General features: G+C 46.2%; 1 protein-coding gene across 1 annotated transcript in view; it reads right to left on the reverse strand.

Moving 5' to 3' along the window:
- Window positions 1-17867, reverse strand: part of INPP5B (inositol polyphosphate-5-phosphatase B) — a 59056-nt gene that overhangs the window by 22351 nt on the left and 18838 nt on the right. Inside the window, 5 exon segments of the mRNA XM_084963948.1 lie at window positions 653-769; window positions 1366-1480; window positions 2774-2875; window positions 3956-4123; window positions 6516-6612. Coding sequence (XP_084820074.1) covers window positions 653-769; window positions 1366-1480; window positions 2774-2875; window positions 3956-4123; window positions 6516-6612 — 599 coding nt within the window.

Raw genomic sequence — 17867 nt, forward strand, 5'->3', positions numbered from 1 at the left:
TTGTGGTGTAGGTCACATATGCAACTCAGATCTGGTGTTGCTGTAGCTTAGGTGTAGGAAGGCAGCTATAGCTCCAATTTGACCCCTAGCCTGGGAACTTTCATATGCCACAGGTGGGGCCCTAAGGGGGAAAAAAAAAAAAAAACAACACCTTAGGGACTGGAGTTTCCGCTGTTGCTCAACAGGATTGGCAGCATCTGGTAACACCAGATGCAGGTTCAATCCCCAGCCCAGCACAGTGGGTTAAAGCATCTGGCTTTGCCACAGCTGCAAAGATCACAATTCCAGCTCAGATCTGATCCCTACCCCAGGAACTTCATATGCTGCGGGTCGGTCAAAAAAAAAAGACAAAAAAAACCTTAGGAACCAACAGAGTTCCTATTGTGACTCAGGTTAAGGACCTGACATTGTCTCTGTGAGGATGTGGTTCGACGCCTGGCCCACTCAGTGGGTTAAGGATCAAGTGAGTCACAGAGGCAGTTTAGATCCAGTGTTGCCGTGATTGTGATATAGGCCACAGCTGCAACTCCGATTTGACCCCCCTGGCCTGGGAACTTCCATGTGCTGCAGGTATGGCAGTAAAAAGAAAAAAAAAAAACACCTTAGGGACCAAGGCCCTCCACATACCACATGTACCAGCCGGGAAACTCACCATCCTCCCCATGATCCCCGTTCCCACTGTCTCAGCTTCCACTTCTGAGATGTACTCTGCATGTTCCTGTTTGACGTATAACAAGAGCATAATCCCAACCAGTCGGATGAGCTTCACCTGGAAAAGAGGCGAACATTCAGGTCACAGCATTAACTAGGAGTTGGAAGGAAAAGTGGTCCAGGGAGTTCCCGCCATGGCACAGCAGAAACAAATCTGACTAGGAACCATGAGGTGGCAGGTTTGATCCCTGGCCTCGCTCAGTGGGTTAAAGATCCAGCGTTGCCATGAGCTGTGGTGTAGGTCGAAGATTCGGCTCAGATCTGGCATTGCTGTGGCTGTGGCGTAGGCTGGCAGCTACAGCTTCGATTGGACCCCTAGCCTGGGAACCTCCATATGCCGCAGGTGCGGCCCTGAAGAGACAAAAAAAAAAAAAAAAAAAGGAAAAGAAAAGAAAAGTAGTCTGGAAGCTGGCTGAGATGATTGCTGTTTCCCCTCCTCCACGCCAGGGCACAGGGTAATCACCCGAATGACTCACAGAGCATACTCTGTGACAACCTTAACAGCCTACAAGTGCCAAGACCTGCCTCTCTCCCACCCAGAGACAAAATGAAAATTGCAGGATCATTAGGACTGGCTTTTGATACAAGTCGTGGAAGTGAAAAGTTCTCCTGCATGGCAACAGAAAATCGGAAGGTCCCCGACTCCTCTCTTACCTTGGCATATTTGGTGCCCGGATAAAGACCCTCAGATACAGCTTTAAACCACTCCTCCTCCTTTGGGGTATCATGGAAAAAAAAGGCTTCCTTACTCAGATCAAGCTCCTGGAACCTGTTAGGAGAAGCAACCAGTCAGAGAGTAACGGTTAATGTCCAAAAATGACTCCTGCTTGGATTGGATCGGGTGTGTAGGGCCTAGCTTTGTAGCTAAACTGCAGGACCTTCCAGAGGGAACAAAACAAACACTTAGCGACAAGGGGACTACCTTCCAAGGAACTAACTGGGTACTTCACAAGCAGCAGCCCCTGTCTTCTTCATGGCCAGCCTGAAGCAGTTCAAGCGTCTCCACTTTACATCTGAGGTCACTGACTCACACAAGCACCAAGTGGCAAATGGCTTCAAACCTAGGTCTATATACATTTCAAACCCTAGGCCCTTTCTACTTTACCCTAGGGGCTTCTCTGCTGCCCCCTCCCCATCAGCAGTGCCTAGGACAGGGGTGAGAAGACAGTAGGCGTGGATAAAAAAATGACTAACTCATGGGGCTTTGTTTTTTTTTTTAAGCTAAACTTCCTTCCCTGGCAAAAGATATTTTTGCTTTGCGACCAACAAAATGTTGAATGTCTAATGAAATTCAGTTAAAGATGCACTGATTTTTGTTTTTTTTCTTTTTCCACTGCACGCACAGCATATGGAAGCTCCCGGGCCAGGGATATAATCTGAACTGCCGCTGTGACCTACAGCACAGCTGCTGCAATACGGGATCCTTAACCTACTATGCCAGGCCAGGGATTAAACCTGAGTCACCACAGAGACAACGCTGGATCATTAACCCACTGGACCACGGCAGAAACTATCAAGGCATATGGATTTTAAGAGGCTTGTGCTCAAAATTCAATGTTAGCATTCAAATGCCAAGCACATCACTTTAACAGTGCCAGAAATGGGTTTATGATGGGGAAGCACATCAAACAGAGAAGCAGAAGTTCCCATCGTGGCTCAGCAGAAACGAACCTGACTGGCATCCATGAGGACACAGGTCCATCCCTGGCCTCGTGCAGTGAGTTAAGGATATGGCATTGCCATGAGCTGTGGTGTAGGTGGCAGATGCGGCTCAGATCTGGCGTTGCCGTGGCTATGGCATAGGCCAGAAGCTACAGCTCCGACTGGACCCCTAGTCTGGGAACCTCCATATGCCGTGGGTGTGGCCCAAAAGACAAAAAAAAAAAAAAAAAAAAGAAAGAAAGAAAAAGAAAAACAGAGAAGCAGCTGTTATTAAGCACACGCTCATTTTTCAATCCCTTCCCCTGCTGTGAAGCCTCAGCTATGTACTCATGTCCCCACCCCTTTAGCCACAGCTATGCATTCTTGAAAAGGCAACGTCAGCTGGAAGAGAAGCACTCACCCCACACAGTACACATCTGGGGCCTGGACACCATGGCTGAGCCAGGGCTGGAGGCACTCCTTGGGGGACTGTCCATTCACATTGTATGTTCCCACAAAGAACCTGTGGCCAAAGACAATCAAGTCAGTCATTCAGGAGGACTGTGGACGGTGATGGGAAAATACCGTAGACTGATGCTGCCTAGGTTCAGTCTCTCTGGACTGAAGAACATGCATCTGCCACATTTAGGGAGCTCCCTGGGGGTCTAGTGGTTAGGACTTGGCATTTTTAATGATGCAGCCTGGGTTCAATCCCTGGTCTGGGAACTGAGATCCCACATCAAGCCGCTGCATTGTGCAGACCAAAAAAAAGAGAAAAGAAAGAAAAGAAATGTCACATCTAACCTAGATCAATGCCTGTGGCACCAAGGGGTGGCTTGCAGTCTGCTGCGATATTTGTTGCTTTTGTGATAACTTCAAACAACTGAGGCCCACTCTAAACATTCCTACTTAGTTTTCACAGCCATTAGAGAGCCATAATCCACAAAAGGACTGTTTACTGCAGATGCCGCTAAAGTAAAAAAAAAAAAAATGAAAGGTACCCTGGTAACCACTTTTGGAAGGAAAGTAACACCAATATTCACCACAATTCACTATTTATATCACTAGAAGCAATGTTACTTTGTCTTGTAGGCCCAATGTAATGATTTAAAAAGATCTGGCAGGAGTTCCTATTGTGGTTCAGTGGGTTAAGAACCCAAATAGTATCCATGAGGATGCAGGTTTGATCCCTGGCCTCACTCAGTGAGTTAAGGATCCAGTGTTACCTCGAGCTGTGATGTAGACTGCAGATGCAGCTTGGATCCCGTGTTGCTGTGGCTGTGGTGTAAGCCGGCAGCTACAGCTCCTATTTGACCCCTAGCCTGGGAACTTTCATATGCCGTGGGTACAGCCCTAAAAAGCAAAAAAAAAAAAAAAGAAAACAGAAAATGATGGGAGAGGAGCTCCCTGGTGGCTCAGTGGGTTAAGGAACTTCTTCATGCCATGGATGCAGCCAAAAAAAAAAAAAAAAAAAGCAAGAAAGAAAATTATGGGAGAGATGCTGTAGAGGATTTGCTTTCAATTCCTGACTATGGGCAGAACACTTACATTTCAGAGAGCTGAGAGATCATTTTGCTCTGGAAACAGTCTAAGATCCAGTTACCTAAAGTTCTGGATATAGGTATAGTCCTCTTCTTTCTGTATTAGATGTGATTTCACGATTGTATCTCGCAGTCCAAACTTCTGCATTGATAAAATATGAGCCTTGTCTGCTACTGTGATAGTGGAGGAGCGAACCATGTCAGTTATTTCAGATTTGGATTTATTCTGTCTAGAAAAACAACAACAAATGTTTTTATCATATTTTTGATGATGAAGATAAGGCTAGACATTTCCACATGCGAGCATCTGAACCACAGAAGACTACAAAGGCTAAAGCGAACTATTTGCTCAAACAACACTCTTTCTATATAGAATAAAGTAAACTTACTTGTTGCTTGTACACTACATTGGTCCAGAGAAAGTTCATAGAATCTCAGACCAGAAAGAAAGCTGGGAAGATAATCTAATCCCTTCATTTCTCCAATGAGAAAAATGAGACTTGGCATCATCAATGATTCATGCAGCCAGATGGTAGCAGAGTATGAATTAGAACTCAGCTTAATATACACACTACCATATCTAAAACAGATAACCAACAAGAATCTATGGTACAGCACAGGGAACTATACTCAATAGTTTATAATAACCTATAAAAGGAAAGAACCTGAAATATATGTATATACATATACGAATAACCGAATCACTTTGCTGTAATCCTGAAATGAACCCAATATTGTAAATGAACAATTTAAAAGAATTAGTTAATTTTTTTAAAAGGGTCAAATTAAAGTTATACATTAAGAGGCGTTCCCATCGTGGCTTAGCAGAAACGAATCTGACTAGTATCCATGAGGACAAAGGTTCGATTCCTGGCCTTGCTCAGTGGGTTAAGAATCCAATGTTGCCTTAACCCAGTGGCTACAGCTCTGACACAACCTCCAGCCTGGGAACCTCCATATGCCATTGGTGCAGCCCTAAAAAGACAAAAATAAATATATAAATAAACAGATAAAGTTATACATTAAGAGATTTTTTTATTTGTTTTCTTTTTAAGGCTGAACCTGTGGCATAGAGAAGTTTCCCAGTGTAGGGGTCAAATCAGAGCTGCTGCTGCAGGCCTACACCACAGCCACAGCAATGTGACATCCGAGCAGCATCTGCAACCTATACTGCAGCTTGTGGCAACTCCAGATCCTTAACTCACTTAGTGAGGCCAGGGATCGAACATGCATTCTCATGGATCTAGTTGGGTTCTTAACCCACTGAGCCACAATGGGAACTCCAAGAGATTTATTAAAAATAAATAAGTTAAAAATAATTTTTTTTTAATTTTTGTTTTTGTCTTTTTTTGTTTTTGTCTTTTTTAGGGCCGCTCCCTCGGCACATGGAGGTTCCCAGACTAGGGGTCTAATCAGAGCCGCAGCTGCCAGCCTACACCACAGCCACAGCAGTGCAGGATCTGAGCTGCGTCTGTGACCTACACCACAGCTCATGGCAACGCCGGATCCTTAACCCACTGAGCAAGGCCAGGGATCGAACCCACAACCTCATGGTTCCTAGTTGGATTTGTTAATCACTGAGCCATGACGAGAACTCCAAAGCAGAAAATTTTTATCTTGACCAGGGCGACTATGATCAGTAGGGGGCGCTGGGGTACACACTAAATATAACAGCCCGTCAGGGAAAAAAAAAAAAAAAAAAAAAAAGCAGCAAATAAAAATGGGGAAAAAGAAGTATCTTCAGAGTCAGAAACACCTAAAAGAACGAGAGGGAGAAATCGAAATGTTTCCTGTTTTTTTTTGTCTTTTGAGGGCCGCACCCATGGCATATGGAGGTTTCCAGGCTAGGGGTCCAATCGGAGCTGCAGAAGCCGGCCTACATCACAGCCACAGAAACTTGGGATCCAAGCCACATCTGCCACAGCTCAGGGCACCACCGGATCCTTGACCTACTGAGAGAGGCCAGGGATCGAACCTGAGGCCCCATGAATACCATGAGCCACGACAGAAACTCCCAAAATGTTTCTAATCTACATTTCTAATGCAGGGTTAGACTGCCACTTTTGAATCCTAGATCTGTCACTTGCTAGTTCTGGATCTTGGATGAGTTACATAACATCTCTTCTTTACCTGTTTCCTTGGCTGTAAAACAGAAATTAATGGTATTGCCTCTTAGGTTAAAAGAACATATCCATGTAAGTGTATGGTGCCTGGCACACACAGTAAATGCGCAATAATAGTTTACCATCTCTCAGGCACAGGGTACGTCACGCACAGTAGTGGCCTCGGTTCTACAGTGAGGAAAACCCCAGCCCTAAAAGACAGAAGTGGGAGTTCCTGTCGTGGCTCAGTGGAAATGAATCCAACTAGTATCCCTGAGTACGCAGGTTTGATCTATGGCCTTGCTCAGGGGGTAAAGGATCCAGTGTTGCCATGAGCTGTGGTGTAGGTCGCAGATGTGGCTTGGATCCCATGTTACCGTGGCTGTGATGTAGGCCAGCAGCTACAGCTCTGATTCAACCACTAGCGTACGAACCTACATATGCCATGAGTGTGGCCCTAAAAAAATAAATAAATAAAAATAAAAAATAAAAGACACAAGTGAGAGGAGAGCTGCATTACCTTGGGAGCAAGTTTTCTGGTTTATCCTGACTCCAGGAGCTTTGGTCCACGAGAAGGCCCTTCCCATTTGGCCTTGAATCCTCAAAGGAAGGACCACCTGAGGGGAGGGAAAGAAATTCAAACATCGTTACATAACACTTTAACATACAGACCACAGTGGAGTTCCTGCTGTGGCTCAGTGGAAATGAATCTGACAAGCATCCATGAGTCCAGGTTCAATCCCTGGACTTGCTTAGTGGGTTAAGGATCTGGCGTTGCCGTGAGCTGTGGTGTAGGTCGAAGATGCAGCTCAGATCCCTTGTTGCTGCGGCTGTGGTGTAGGCCGGCAGCTGCAGCTCCAATTGGATCCCTAGCCTGGGAACTTCTATATGCCGCAGGTGAGGCACTAAAAAAAATACAGATCTCAGCCTCTCAAACTCTGGTCTAGGTGACGGGTGGTTCACATATTGCCTGAAAGTATAGGAAAGGCCTAAGCTGTTATCTGGATGAAGCTTCCACCAAGCATTAGAGAGGAAAAAAAAAAGTACTTCATCCAATGTCTTTACTGTGGAACACAAAACTCTCGCAGCTAGTCTGACCCCCTTTTCTTAGAGACAGAGTACATTATAGAGGAAACAAAGCGAAGAAATCTGCAGAGACCAAAGTTCCATCACCAGCTCTGCTACTTATTAGCCTTCTGACTTGGGGCATACCATCTCACCTCTACTGGTCTCAATAACTTGACCTTTCCTGCCTTCCTCGCAGCTTTATTGCAGGGCTCGAAAGGTTGACATATGCGCAAGCACTCTGAAAGCCACACAACATATTATAAAATATAACGTGGCAATGTTACTACAATTTACTGCGAGTGAGACTTCAGTTCCGAGGAGGAAAAAGGCAAAGGTCAGAGGAATAAAATCGGGAAGGTTCTAAGGGCCTTAGAGCATGAGAAGCGTTTGTCATTGTTAACACAGCACCTTGAAAACCAAGGAGCCCAAGGACTTGAGCAATGTAGAAATATTTGGGGAAAGCTGTTAAACCAAGATAAACCAAAAGAGGAAAATTCATCTGCCAATTTGCTGCTTCTTGGCTCCTAAACAGCCAGATCCCTTGTCAACAGAGACCAGCATGAAGAGGCCACAGAGAGATGCTGTCTTGATACACAAGGTACAAGGAACACCGAGGGGCGTGAAACATCTCTAAGGAATTCTGCTCTGAAAACTGTTACTAAACACAGATTTGTCAACTAAGCATTCACAGGAATCAGAGGGAAAAAACAACAAAACACAATCATCTCAAACATGAAAATAATTACATTTTAAGGCCTCTAACCAATCACCAAGGACTTTCGGAGTTCCCGTTGTGGCGCAGCAGAAACGAATCCGACTAGGAACCATGAGATTGAGGGTTCAATCCCTGTGGCTGTGGTGTAGGCTGGTAGCTGTAGCTCTGATTTGACTCCTAGCCTGGGAACTTCCATATGCCACAGGTGTGGCCCTAAAAAGCAAAAAAAACAGTCACCAAGAACTTTCAATTTTGTCTCCTAACTGCCTCTCAAATCAATCAATTTCTACGCGCAGTGTCACTGTACTAGTCCAGGTTACCAACAACTTCCTGGAACAACTACAAAAACCTCAACTAGACTCCCCACCCCATCTCTCAACCAAGCCCTCTTTAATCCAATCTCTATACTGTGGCCAGAGGATTTTTCAAAAAAGTGAATCTGATGACATGGCTTAAAGCCTTTTAAAAGCGTCCCATTGGCTAAATCCAAACCCCTTAACACGGCTGCCAAGTCTCTTCCCAGGCTGGATCCTGCCCACCTCTCCAGCCACATGCTCACCACAGTCCCCTGAGACGCACGGCCTCTTGAATGCCATACTCCAAGCATACTGAAGTTACCGCTGTTATACAAAGATCGCATCAACCAACATCCTTCCTCACTCTGCTTTTCACGGCTAACTCCTACCCATCCTGTGGCCGAGAGTCGGTAAGCTTTTTCTTTAAAGGGCCAGAGGGTAAATGTGCCCTAGGCTTTGCAGGCCACATAGTCTCTGGAACTCTTCAACTTTGCCATCACAGTGTAAAACAAAAATAAGCATGGCAGTGTTCCAATAAAACATTATGGTCATTGACAAATTTACATATTATATAATTGCCCCATGTCAAATTATCATTCTCTTTTAGTTCCTTTTTTTTTTTTTTTTTTTTTTGTCATTTTGCCTTTTCTAGGGCCGCTCCCACGGCCTATGGAGGTTCCCAAGCTAGGGGTTGAATCGGAGCTGTAGCCGCCGGCATACACCACAGCCACAGCAACGCGGGATCCGAGCCGCGTCTATGACCTACACCACAGCTCACGGCAACGCCGGATCCCTAACCCACTGAGCAAGGCCAGGAACTGAACCTGCAACCTCATGGTTCCTAGTCGGATTTGTTAACCACTGCGCCACGACGGGAACTCCTCTCTTTTAATTCTTTTCAAACATTTAAAAAGGTAGAGGAGTTCCCTTGTGGCACAGAGGGTTAAGGACTTGGTGTTGTTACTGAAGCAGCTTGGGTCGCTGCTGTGGCACGGGTTCTATCCCTGGCTTCGGAACTTCCACATGCTGGGGGTGTGGTTAAAAAAAAAGAAAAAATGGTAGAAACTCTTCTTACCTAATGGGTGTACAAAAGCAGGCAGCAGGCATTTGGCCTGGGGGACTGCAGTTAGCCAACCCCTGATGTAGGGCACATCTTAGAGGCTATTTCTCCTGAGAAGACTTTTCTGACTCCTCCCGGAGTGGTCAAATGCTCTGACACAGATGTCCCATAGCTTCCTGTCCTTCTCCCATCATGGCCTTGATTGCTGGGTATTGTAACTGTCTCCCCAGTTAGCCTATAAGCTTGCTAAGGACAAGACCATGCCTGAGCACTATTACCATTTGATACTAAATCTTCCATGTATTCATCAGTTTATTAGATGCCACTTCCACAAAAATGTAAGCTCTAGGAGGGAGGGACGTTGTCATCTTTATGCTGTTTCCCAGAGATCTGGAGCAGCAGCAGGTGCACAGCAGGTACTCAATGTGTTAAATGCAAGTATCAGGAAACTCAAGTTGAAGTTTAGCTCTACCATCATTTTCCTGTGTGACAAGTTACTTCCTATCTTTGGTCTTACCCTCTTCATCTATAAAACAGGCACTTTAAAAATATCTCATGGGGCTTTACAACATGCAAAGGCAAGCTCAGGAATAACAGTTGGGCTTTGTTTCTGCCTGTCTGCTTTCTGGGGACTCTGTTGGGCCATCTCCTGGTGGCAAACAGCTTGTCCCTGTGGACTCAGCTTCCATCCAGGAGTGGGCATTGTGCCCAATGGAAAAACCACCTTGCTGGCCGACATCTCATTGATGCCCTCACCCCATATCTCTTTCTGGACTCAGTCTGGAAAGAACTGGAACATCTTCTTTCATGACACTGTATGGAAACTTTAAGGCATGACTCGGGGGATTCCCAGCCGCAGGGCAGTCTTCCCGGAATCTCGTCTCTCCTGAATTGGGCACGGAAGCTGGCTGTCAGCAGCTCTTTACCAAGCTGACCATCCCACAGCTTCACAGTTCCCTCTCTGGCCACAGCTTCCTGCCCTTCCTCCTCTCCTGCTTCTCTACTCCCCACTCTGCCTTTTTTTTTTTTTTTTTTTTTTTTTTTTGCTTTTTAGGACCGCACTCACGGCATTTGGAGGTTCCTCAGCTAGGGGTCCAATCGGAGCTACAGCTGCCGGCCTACACCACAGCCACAGCAACGTTGGATCTGAGCAGCGTCTGCGACCTACACGACAGCTCACGGCAACGCCGGATCCTCAACCCACTGAGCGAGGCCAGAGATAGAACTCACAACCTCATGGTTCCTAGTCGGATTCGTTTCCGCTGCGCCAAGAAAGGAACTCCCCACTCTGCCTTTTTTCCAAGCTCAGACCCCCTCTAATCCCTGGCACCCGACCTAACAGGTGACATCTGGGATTTTTTTCCCCTTTTTCTCCCATGTCTGGTCACCAAGTCCTATAAATCCTCTCTGCTAAACATTCGTATTATCTGACCTCCTCCCCATCCCCACTGCCGTCCCTTGGCTCAGGCCCTTAATATTTCTGGAAAGCACACTCAGTGATTTCCCTGCTGCCATTCTCACCCCCTCCAGTGCATTCTGCCAATCGCTAGAATAAAATACAAATGTGAGGTCTTTCCTGTCCGTAAAATCCCTCAATAACTTCAATAGCCTTTGTAACAAAACCCAAGCCTCTAAGTTTTACACAGAAGGACTTTTATCATTAGCCCTGACTACCTTTCCAGGCCCATCTTCTATCTCCACTCAAATCTCTTCTTTCCTCCCACAATCCAGTCACACCCAAACCATTTAATTGTTTGTTTGTCCTTTTTAGCACCGCACCAGTGGCATATGGAAGTTCCCAGGCTAGGGGGTCACATTAGAGCTGTGGCTGCCAGCCTACTCCACAGCCACAGCAATGCAGGACCCTAACCACATCTGTGACCTACCCTACAGCTCACGGCAATGCCGGATTCTTAACCCACTGAGTGAGACCAGGGATCAAACCCGAATCCTCATAGATACTAGCCAGGTTCCTCATTAGCACTGTGCCACGACAGGAACTCCTTATCTTTTGAAATGACGCCTCCTTACCTCACACCTGATCCTGGGTATAGCCTAACCAGCTCCCTGTGGCAAACTTCAAACCCATCCTTCCAGACTCGGCTCTGGGTCACCTCCTTCGGAAAGCCCTCCGGGACCCTCTCCTTCTCTTCTCACACACCCAGTGACTACCTACCTCTGCCAAGGCATCTCCCACAATGTAACTGTAACGGTGTTGAGCTCCTTTTTTATCAATCGTTCCCCTTTAGCTAAGGCAGAAGCCTCTGTGAGCAGGGGCTGATGTTTTTCTCTGGGGGCCCCTGGCCTGCCACAACACATGAGACATACCAGGCAGTCAGCAAACCGCACTGAGTAAACAGCCTCCGGGCAGGGATAAGCTTCAGGTCACTTCTGGGTGCTTTCTCAACGACCACCTTTGCCGCCTACAATTGAAACCATTTCCGAGTAAGAGCCTACTTGGTAGGTCAACCATAGCAACAAATGCAGCTTGGACTGGATATAAGGAAGTACAGGGCGTTCCATATTCCCTGTGAATTCTGGGCACTGCACCACATGCACATCTTACAGAACCAAAACCCCTTTCACGTGTTCGGCTAAATAGGTAAGATAGACACTGGAGGCTCCTCCCTTCACCCAAGCAGGAGTATAACCTAATACAGATTCACTATCCCTTATCTGAAACCCTTAGGGCCAAGTGTATTTTGGAATTCAAAATTTGTGGCATTTTAGAAAGATAATACCTAACCTATGCCATATGTGTTAACAGCACCACAGCAGAGTCGGGGGCAACATCCAGAAATCAAGCACTTGTTTTGTTTTGTTTTGGCTTTTTAGGGCCGTACCTGTGGCATATGTAGGTTCCCAAGCTAGGGTTGCAATCGGAGCTGCAGCTGCCAGCCTACATCACAGCCACAGCAACACCAGATCCGAGCTGCGTTTGCGACCCACACCACAGCTCAGGGCAACACCAGATCCTTAACCCACTGATTGAGACCAGGGATCAAACCCGCAACCTCATGCTTCCTAGATGATTTGGTTTCCGCTGTGACACGATGGGAACTCCTAGAAATCAAGCACTTTAGTATTTCCACAGTGCAATTTAGGAGTAGTAACACTTAGTGGGATTAAATAAAGCCTATAAATAATCTTCTTTCAGTTCAAACAAGTCTTACTGCCAAATTGAGCTTGGGCCAAACTTATAAAAAAAATTTTTTTTTCTCATCTTCAGAGCATTTAGGACTTTAGAAATGCTGATAAGCGTAGTTAAGAACATGGCCTGACATCTACAGGCACCAAAAGGATTGGGATGGTGTCTATAGATATACATATATATGTACATTTTCAGACACATACATACACACAGGGGAAAGTCTGGAAAACATACAATGAATATCAACAGTAGTCATTTTTCAGTGGTAGGATCTCTTTTTCTTTTGCTTCCATAAGCAACTTTCAAAGTTAGCTAAAATAAGATGTGTGTGTGTGTGTGTGAGAGAGAGAGAGAGAGAGACACACACACTATATAAAAAGCACTGGAGTTCCTGTCGTGGCTTAGTGGTTAACGAATCCGACTAGGAACCACGAGGTTGTGGGTTTGATCCCTGGCCTTGCTCAGTGGGTTAAGGATCCAGCATTGCAGTGAGCTGTGGTATATAGGTCGAAGACACGGCTCGGATCTGGCATTGCTGTGGCTGTGGCTCAGGCCGGCGGCTACAGCTCCGATTGGACCCCTAGCCCGGGAATCTCCATATGCCGCAGGAGTGGCCCCTAGAAAAGGCAAAAAGACAAAAAAAAAAAAAAAAAAAAGGCACCAAATAGGAGCTCCCACTGTGGTGCAACAGGATTAGCGGTGTCTCTGGAGCTGCGAGACAGGTTCGATCCTCAGCCCAGTGCAGTAGGTAAGGATCCAGCATTGCCACAGCTATGGTGTAGGCTGCAACTGCGGCTCAGATCTGATCCCTGGTCCGGGAACTCCATATGCCACGGAGTGGCCAAAAAAGAAAAAAAAAAAAACACTAAATATATATATATGTAATAATAATACATATTTATCTTGCACAGGCTTTGGAGTCAGATTTAGGTTCCATTTCTGGCCCTACTTCTTACTAGCTGTATTACTCTGAATATATTATCTCACTTCTCTAAGCTTCTGCTTCCTCAACTGCACAAAGATAACTAACTATCTGCCTCGTAAGGTTGCTTTTTTTTTTTTTTTTTTTGGTTTTCAGGGCCTCACCCTCGGCATGTGGAAGTTCCCCAGGCTGGGGGTTGAATCGGAGTTACAGCTGCTGGCCTACATCACAGCTCACAGCAACACTGGATCCTTAACCCACTGAGTGGGGACAGGGATCAAACTCACATCCTCATGGATCCTAGTCGGGTTCATTAACCACTGAGCCACGAAGGGAACTCTGCTGTCTTCTTTTCCTATGGTTAATTCAGGCTACCCCTCACTAGTGGCCAAAAGGTGCTCTAGAAGCCAAACCAGACCTGCTGAAGGTCCAGATCTACAAAACAAAGGCAGGAGGCAAAGCCTCTACTTCAATGTTTTGTGGCCAGGCCTGCCACTGACTTGGGATCTGGACTTTTTCAAAAACGTGACCACCACACAAAGAAAAAAAAGTAAATTCCATCCCAAATCCAAGTACTCTACTTCTTTTGAGAATTGCCCAAGTGGCAGCAACACTATTTCTTAATTCCATTGTTCCTTCTCTCTCCTCCTCTTGCTCTGCTCCCCGCTGCAGGTCCCCCAGGTATTTATAAACACTCTCCAAGATCTAGGCCAGTGCTGGCCAAGAGATGATGAAAATGTTCTATAACTACACTGCCCCAGTCAGTAGCCACGAGCTACACTTGAACAGTTAAAATTGGCAAAAGTGAAAGAGACACCGATTTCTTATTTTATTTACCTAAAGTAAATTCAAATAACCACATCTGGGAGTTCCTGTCGTGGCTCAGTGGTAACAAACCTGACTAGCATCCATGAGGACACAGCTTTGATCCCCAACCTCGCTCAGTGGGTTAAGGATCCAGCGTTGCCGTGAGCTGTGGTGTAAGGTCACAGCTTGGATCACACGTTGCTGTGGTGTAGGCTGGCAGCTACAGCTCTGATTCAGTCCCTAGCCCCTAGCATGGGAACTTCCACATGCCTCGGGTGTGGCCCTAAAAAGACAAAAAAACAAAAACAAAAACCACATGTGGCGAGCGGCTGCCATACTGGCCAGTGCCGCTCTGGATCTTGTTCCTTCCCTTTCACAAGAACCATCAGCCATCACAGTCAATTCTAAAGGGAGCTACCGAGCTGTGCCTGAGTTCAGGTGCTCCACTGTCCACTGGGCACTTCTACAGGATGCTCTGTGCACAGGGTAGGTCCCAGGTAAAGCTGTGCTTTGACCTCTGGGCTTTTCCCTGAGCTCTCCCTTCCGTCACCAGCACCACCATCTCCCCGTCTGCCATTTGTTCACCTGTATCCTTGAGTCTCCAGGGCCAGTCGGCCATCCACTTCTTCATTCTCTCAGCTGCCTTCCTCCGGGCCATCCTCGCCTTCCCTGTTACCTCAAGAGCCTCCCAACTAAGAGACTGTCCCACTTCTCCCCACCCAATTTATCAATTTTGTCTTTGGACTTTACCAGACTAAACTCTAACACTTGCAGTATCACATCACTGCCTGCAGGTGAAGGTCCAAACTGGTTGAACTGGCACAGGAGGCCCTTTGCAAACTGGTCCTGCTCTCTCACCATCCACCACCCAAAGGCAGACAGGTTCCCCATGCATGCTGCCTCCACGTGGAGGAAGCCTGACTTTCTGGCTCCTCTCCTTCAAAGTCCAGCCTCAACTCCTCTGTGCTCCATCACCAAGCCCTCCCAACCGCACCCGTCCTCTCAGTCATTTCTCTGAATGCTGAAGGCTTTCCTGGCTACATAACTTGCCTAGCACTTTTAAGGGAAATTAGAGTGTTTTGGAAAAAGCCTTGGGCTTTGGAATAAAAAAAGACCTGGTCATTTTACTGGCTCCACCCATAACCTCATATGAAACCTCAGGCAAACTACTTAATTTGTTTCCTCATTTGTAAAATAAGGATAACACCACCCCACTTATACAGAAGCTAAAAGGAGAAACAAACAAAACTCCGAATGGGTCAAGAGCCTCTCAAGAGGCCTGGTTCACAGCAGATGTGCAGAAAGCCTTGGTTTTCTTTCCTCTGCTCTACCCCTCCTCATCCTCCACTGCCTTGATAATAATAATCATAATTTATCAAGTCCCCACTAACAGCCAGGGGCTGTGCTATGTGCTTCTTGTGTGACTTCTGATCATTGGCCCCATCTTAGAAATAAGGACATTGAGGCCCAGAGCAGGTAGCAGAAGACATGCCCAAGGACACAAAGTCAAGCCAGTAAATGGCGTGGCTGACATTAAAACCCAGATCCGCTCAACTCCACAGCCTCCCCTTTTGCCAACATGAACATAACATCTTCGATGACTCAACTCTCAGGAGTAAGCAGCATATGGAGAGACAGATCAAGTCTGTTCGGATAATAAAAGTGCCACCATGGTCTCCACAGTTTGTGTGGGTATGTGGCTGTCACTACCGAGTAGAGATCATCTCTTGCCCTTCCTGAGTATCTACTAGATGGGTCTAGGAGGCAGTGTAACCTCCTGTCTCCTCAGTCACTGCCCTTGGCATTCCATTTCTAGCATACCAGAAGAACCTGCAAAACCACATGAGCGAATTACCTGATAGTTCAAAGTGACAGGATTAATGCTTATAAATGCTGCATACACGCCACCAGGGGCTGTCCCATGGCCTCACTGAGACAGGGCAACACATACCAGCAAGAGATTCGTTCTACTTACAGGGAGGCAAAAAGATCCAGATCCAATTACCCAAGTCAGGATGTGTGAATGATGACAATGAGAGTCATATTACCAGGAATAAGATTAATAGCAAATACATAAGGTTTACTACTGCCTGCCAGGCACAGTTTTAAACACTTTATGTGTATTTAATCTTCACAGTCCCTCCATGGGATAGGTGGCATTATTACATCCACTTTACAGACTGAGATAAACACAGAGAGATTGAGTAACTTGCCCAAGAACACACAGCTAATAAATGGCACAGCCAGGAGTCAAACCTAGGGAATCTGGGTCAAGAGTCTCTACTCTTAATCAAAAACTGTATTACCTATCAGGAAAATGTGGGGTTCAGAGAGCATTTCTGGCAGAGGAAATAATTTCAGCACAAAGACATGTCATTAGAGTACGCTCAGCAATAAGTAATAAGTAGTACAGATAAGTAGAAATGAGAAGTGTTTGAGAAGCATCAGGGGATACAAAAGAAGAGCGTTACAGAGTTCCCGTTGGGGCTCAGTGGAAATGAATCCAACTAGGATCCAGGAGGAGGTGAGTTCAATCCCTGGTCTCGCTCAGTGGGTCAGGGATCCAGCATTGCCATGAGCTGTGATGTAGGTCACATATCCCATGTTGCTGTGGCTGTGGTGTAGGCTGGCAGCTGTAGCTCCGATTTGACCCCTTGCCTGGGAACTTCCATATGCCGAGGGTGCAGCCCTTAAAAAAAAAAGTGTTAGGGTTAGGGCTCAAACATTAGATTCAAACAGATGACCTCAGGTCTATCCTCACTGTCACTGACCAGGTAAGTGATCACAGGCATGTCAGCTATGCTCTCTGAGCCTCAGTCCTCCATCTGAAAAGTAAACATCCTCTTTTTTTTTTTTTTTTTTTTTTTTTTTGTCTTTGTGCCATTTCTAGGGCCACTCCTGTGGTATATGGAGGTTCCCAGGCTAGGGGTCTAACCGGAGCCGTAGCCACCAGCCTACGCCAGAGCCACAGCAACTCGGGATCTGAGCTGCATCTGCAGCCTACACCACGGCTCAGGGCAACACTGGATTCTTAACCCACTGAGCAAGGGCAGGGACCAAACCCACAACCTCATGGTTCCTAGTCGGATTCGTTAACCACTGCGCCACAATGGAAACTCAACATCCTCTTAAAGAACTTCTGTGCACAGAGTGAAGCCCACAGACCCACAGTGAGTCTTTAATAAACGTTAGCTCGGAGTTCCCGTCGTGGCACGGTGGTTAACAAATCCGACTAGGAACCATGAGGTTGCAGGTTCAGTCCCTGCCCTTGCTCAGTGGGTTAACGATCCGGAGTTGCCGTGAGCTGTGGTGTAGGTTGCAGACGCGGCTCGGATCCCGCGTTGCTGTGGCTCTGGCGTAGGCCGGTGGCTACAGCTCCGATTCAACCCCTAGCCTGGGAACCTCCATATGCCGCGGGAGCGGCCCAAGAAATAGCAACAACAACAACAACAAAAAAAAAGAAGACAAAAAATAAATAAATAAATAAATAAATAAATGTTAGCTGCTAATAGTAATAAAAATAATAGCCATAACAGTAATTAACCTTTATTTATAAATTTTTGCTATTTATTTAGTAATAAATTTGAATCATATGTATTAGGCAAAACTGTACACCAAATCCTTAACTGACTGAGAAAGGCCAGGGATCGAACCCATATCCTCATGGCTACTAGTCACATTTGTTACTGCTGAGCCACAGTGGGAATTCCCAAACTGTTAGATTTTGAATGCCATATGGAGTTTAGATTTGACTCATGCTAAAGTACACAGCACACACAGGACAGGGAACTCTTGAGAGGAGCCCATACATAGAACAGCATTAAAAAGAATGGCAAGGAGTTCCCATTGTGGC

This window comes from Sus scrofa, chromosome 6 (assembly GCF_054392235.1).
Source record: "Sus scrofa isolate SSC_HxYL_T2T_F1_AM1 chromosome 6, Sscrofa_HxYL_maternal_Yorkshire_Landrace_v2.0, whole genome shotgun sequence".
NCBI lineage: Eukaryota > Metazoa > Chordata > Mammalia > Artiodactyla > Suidae > Sus > Sus scrofa.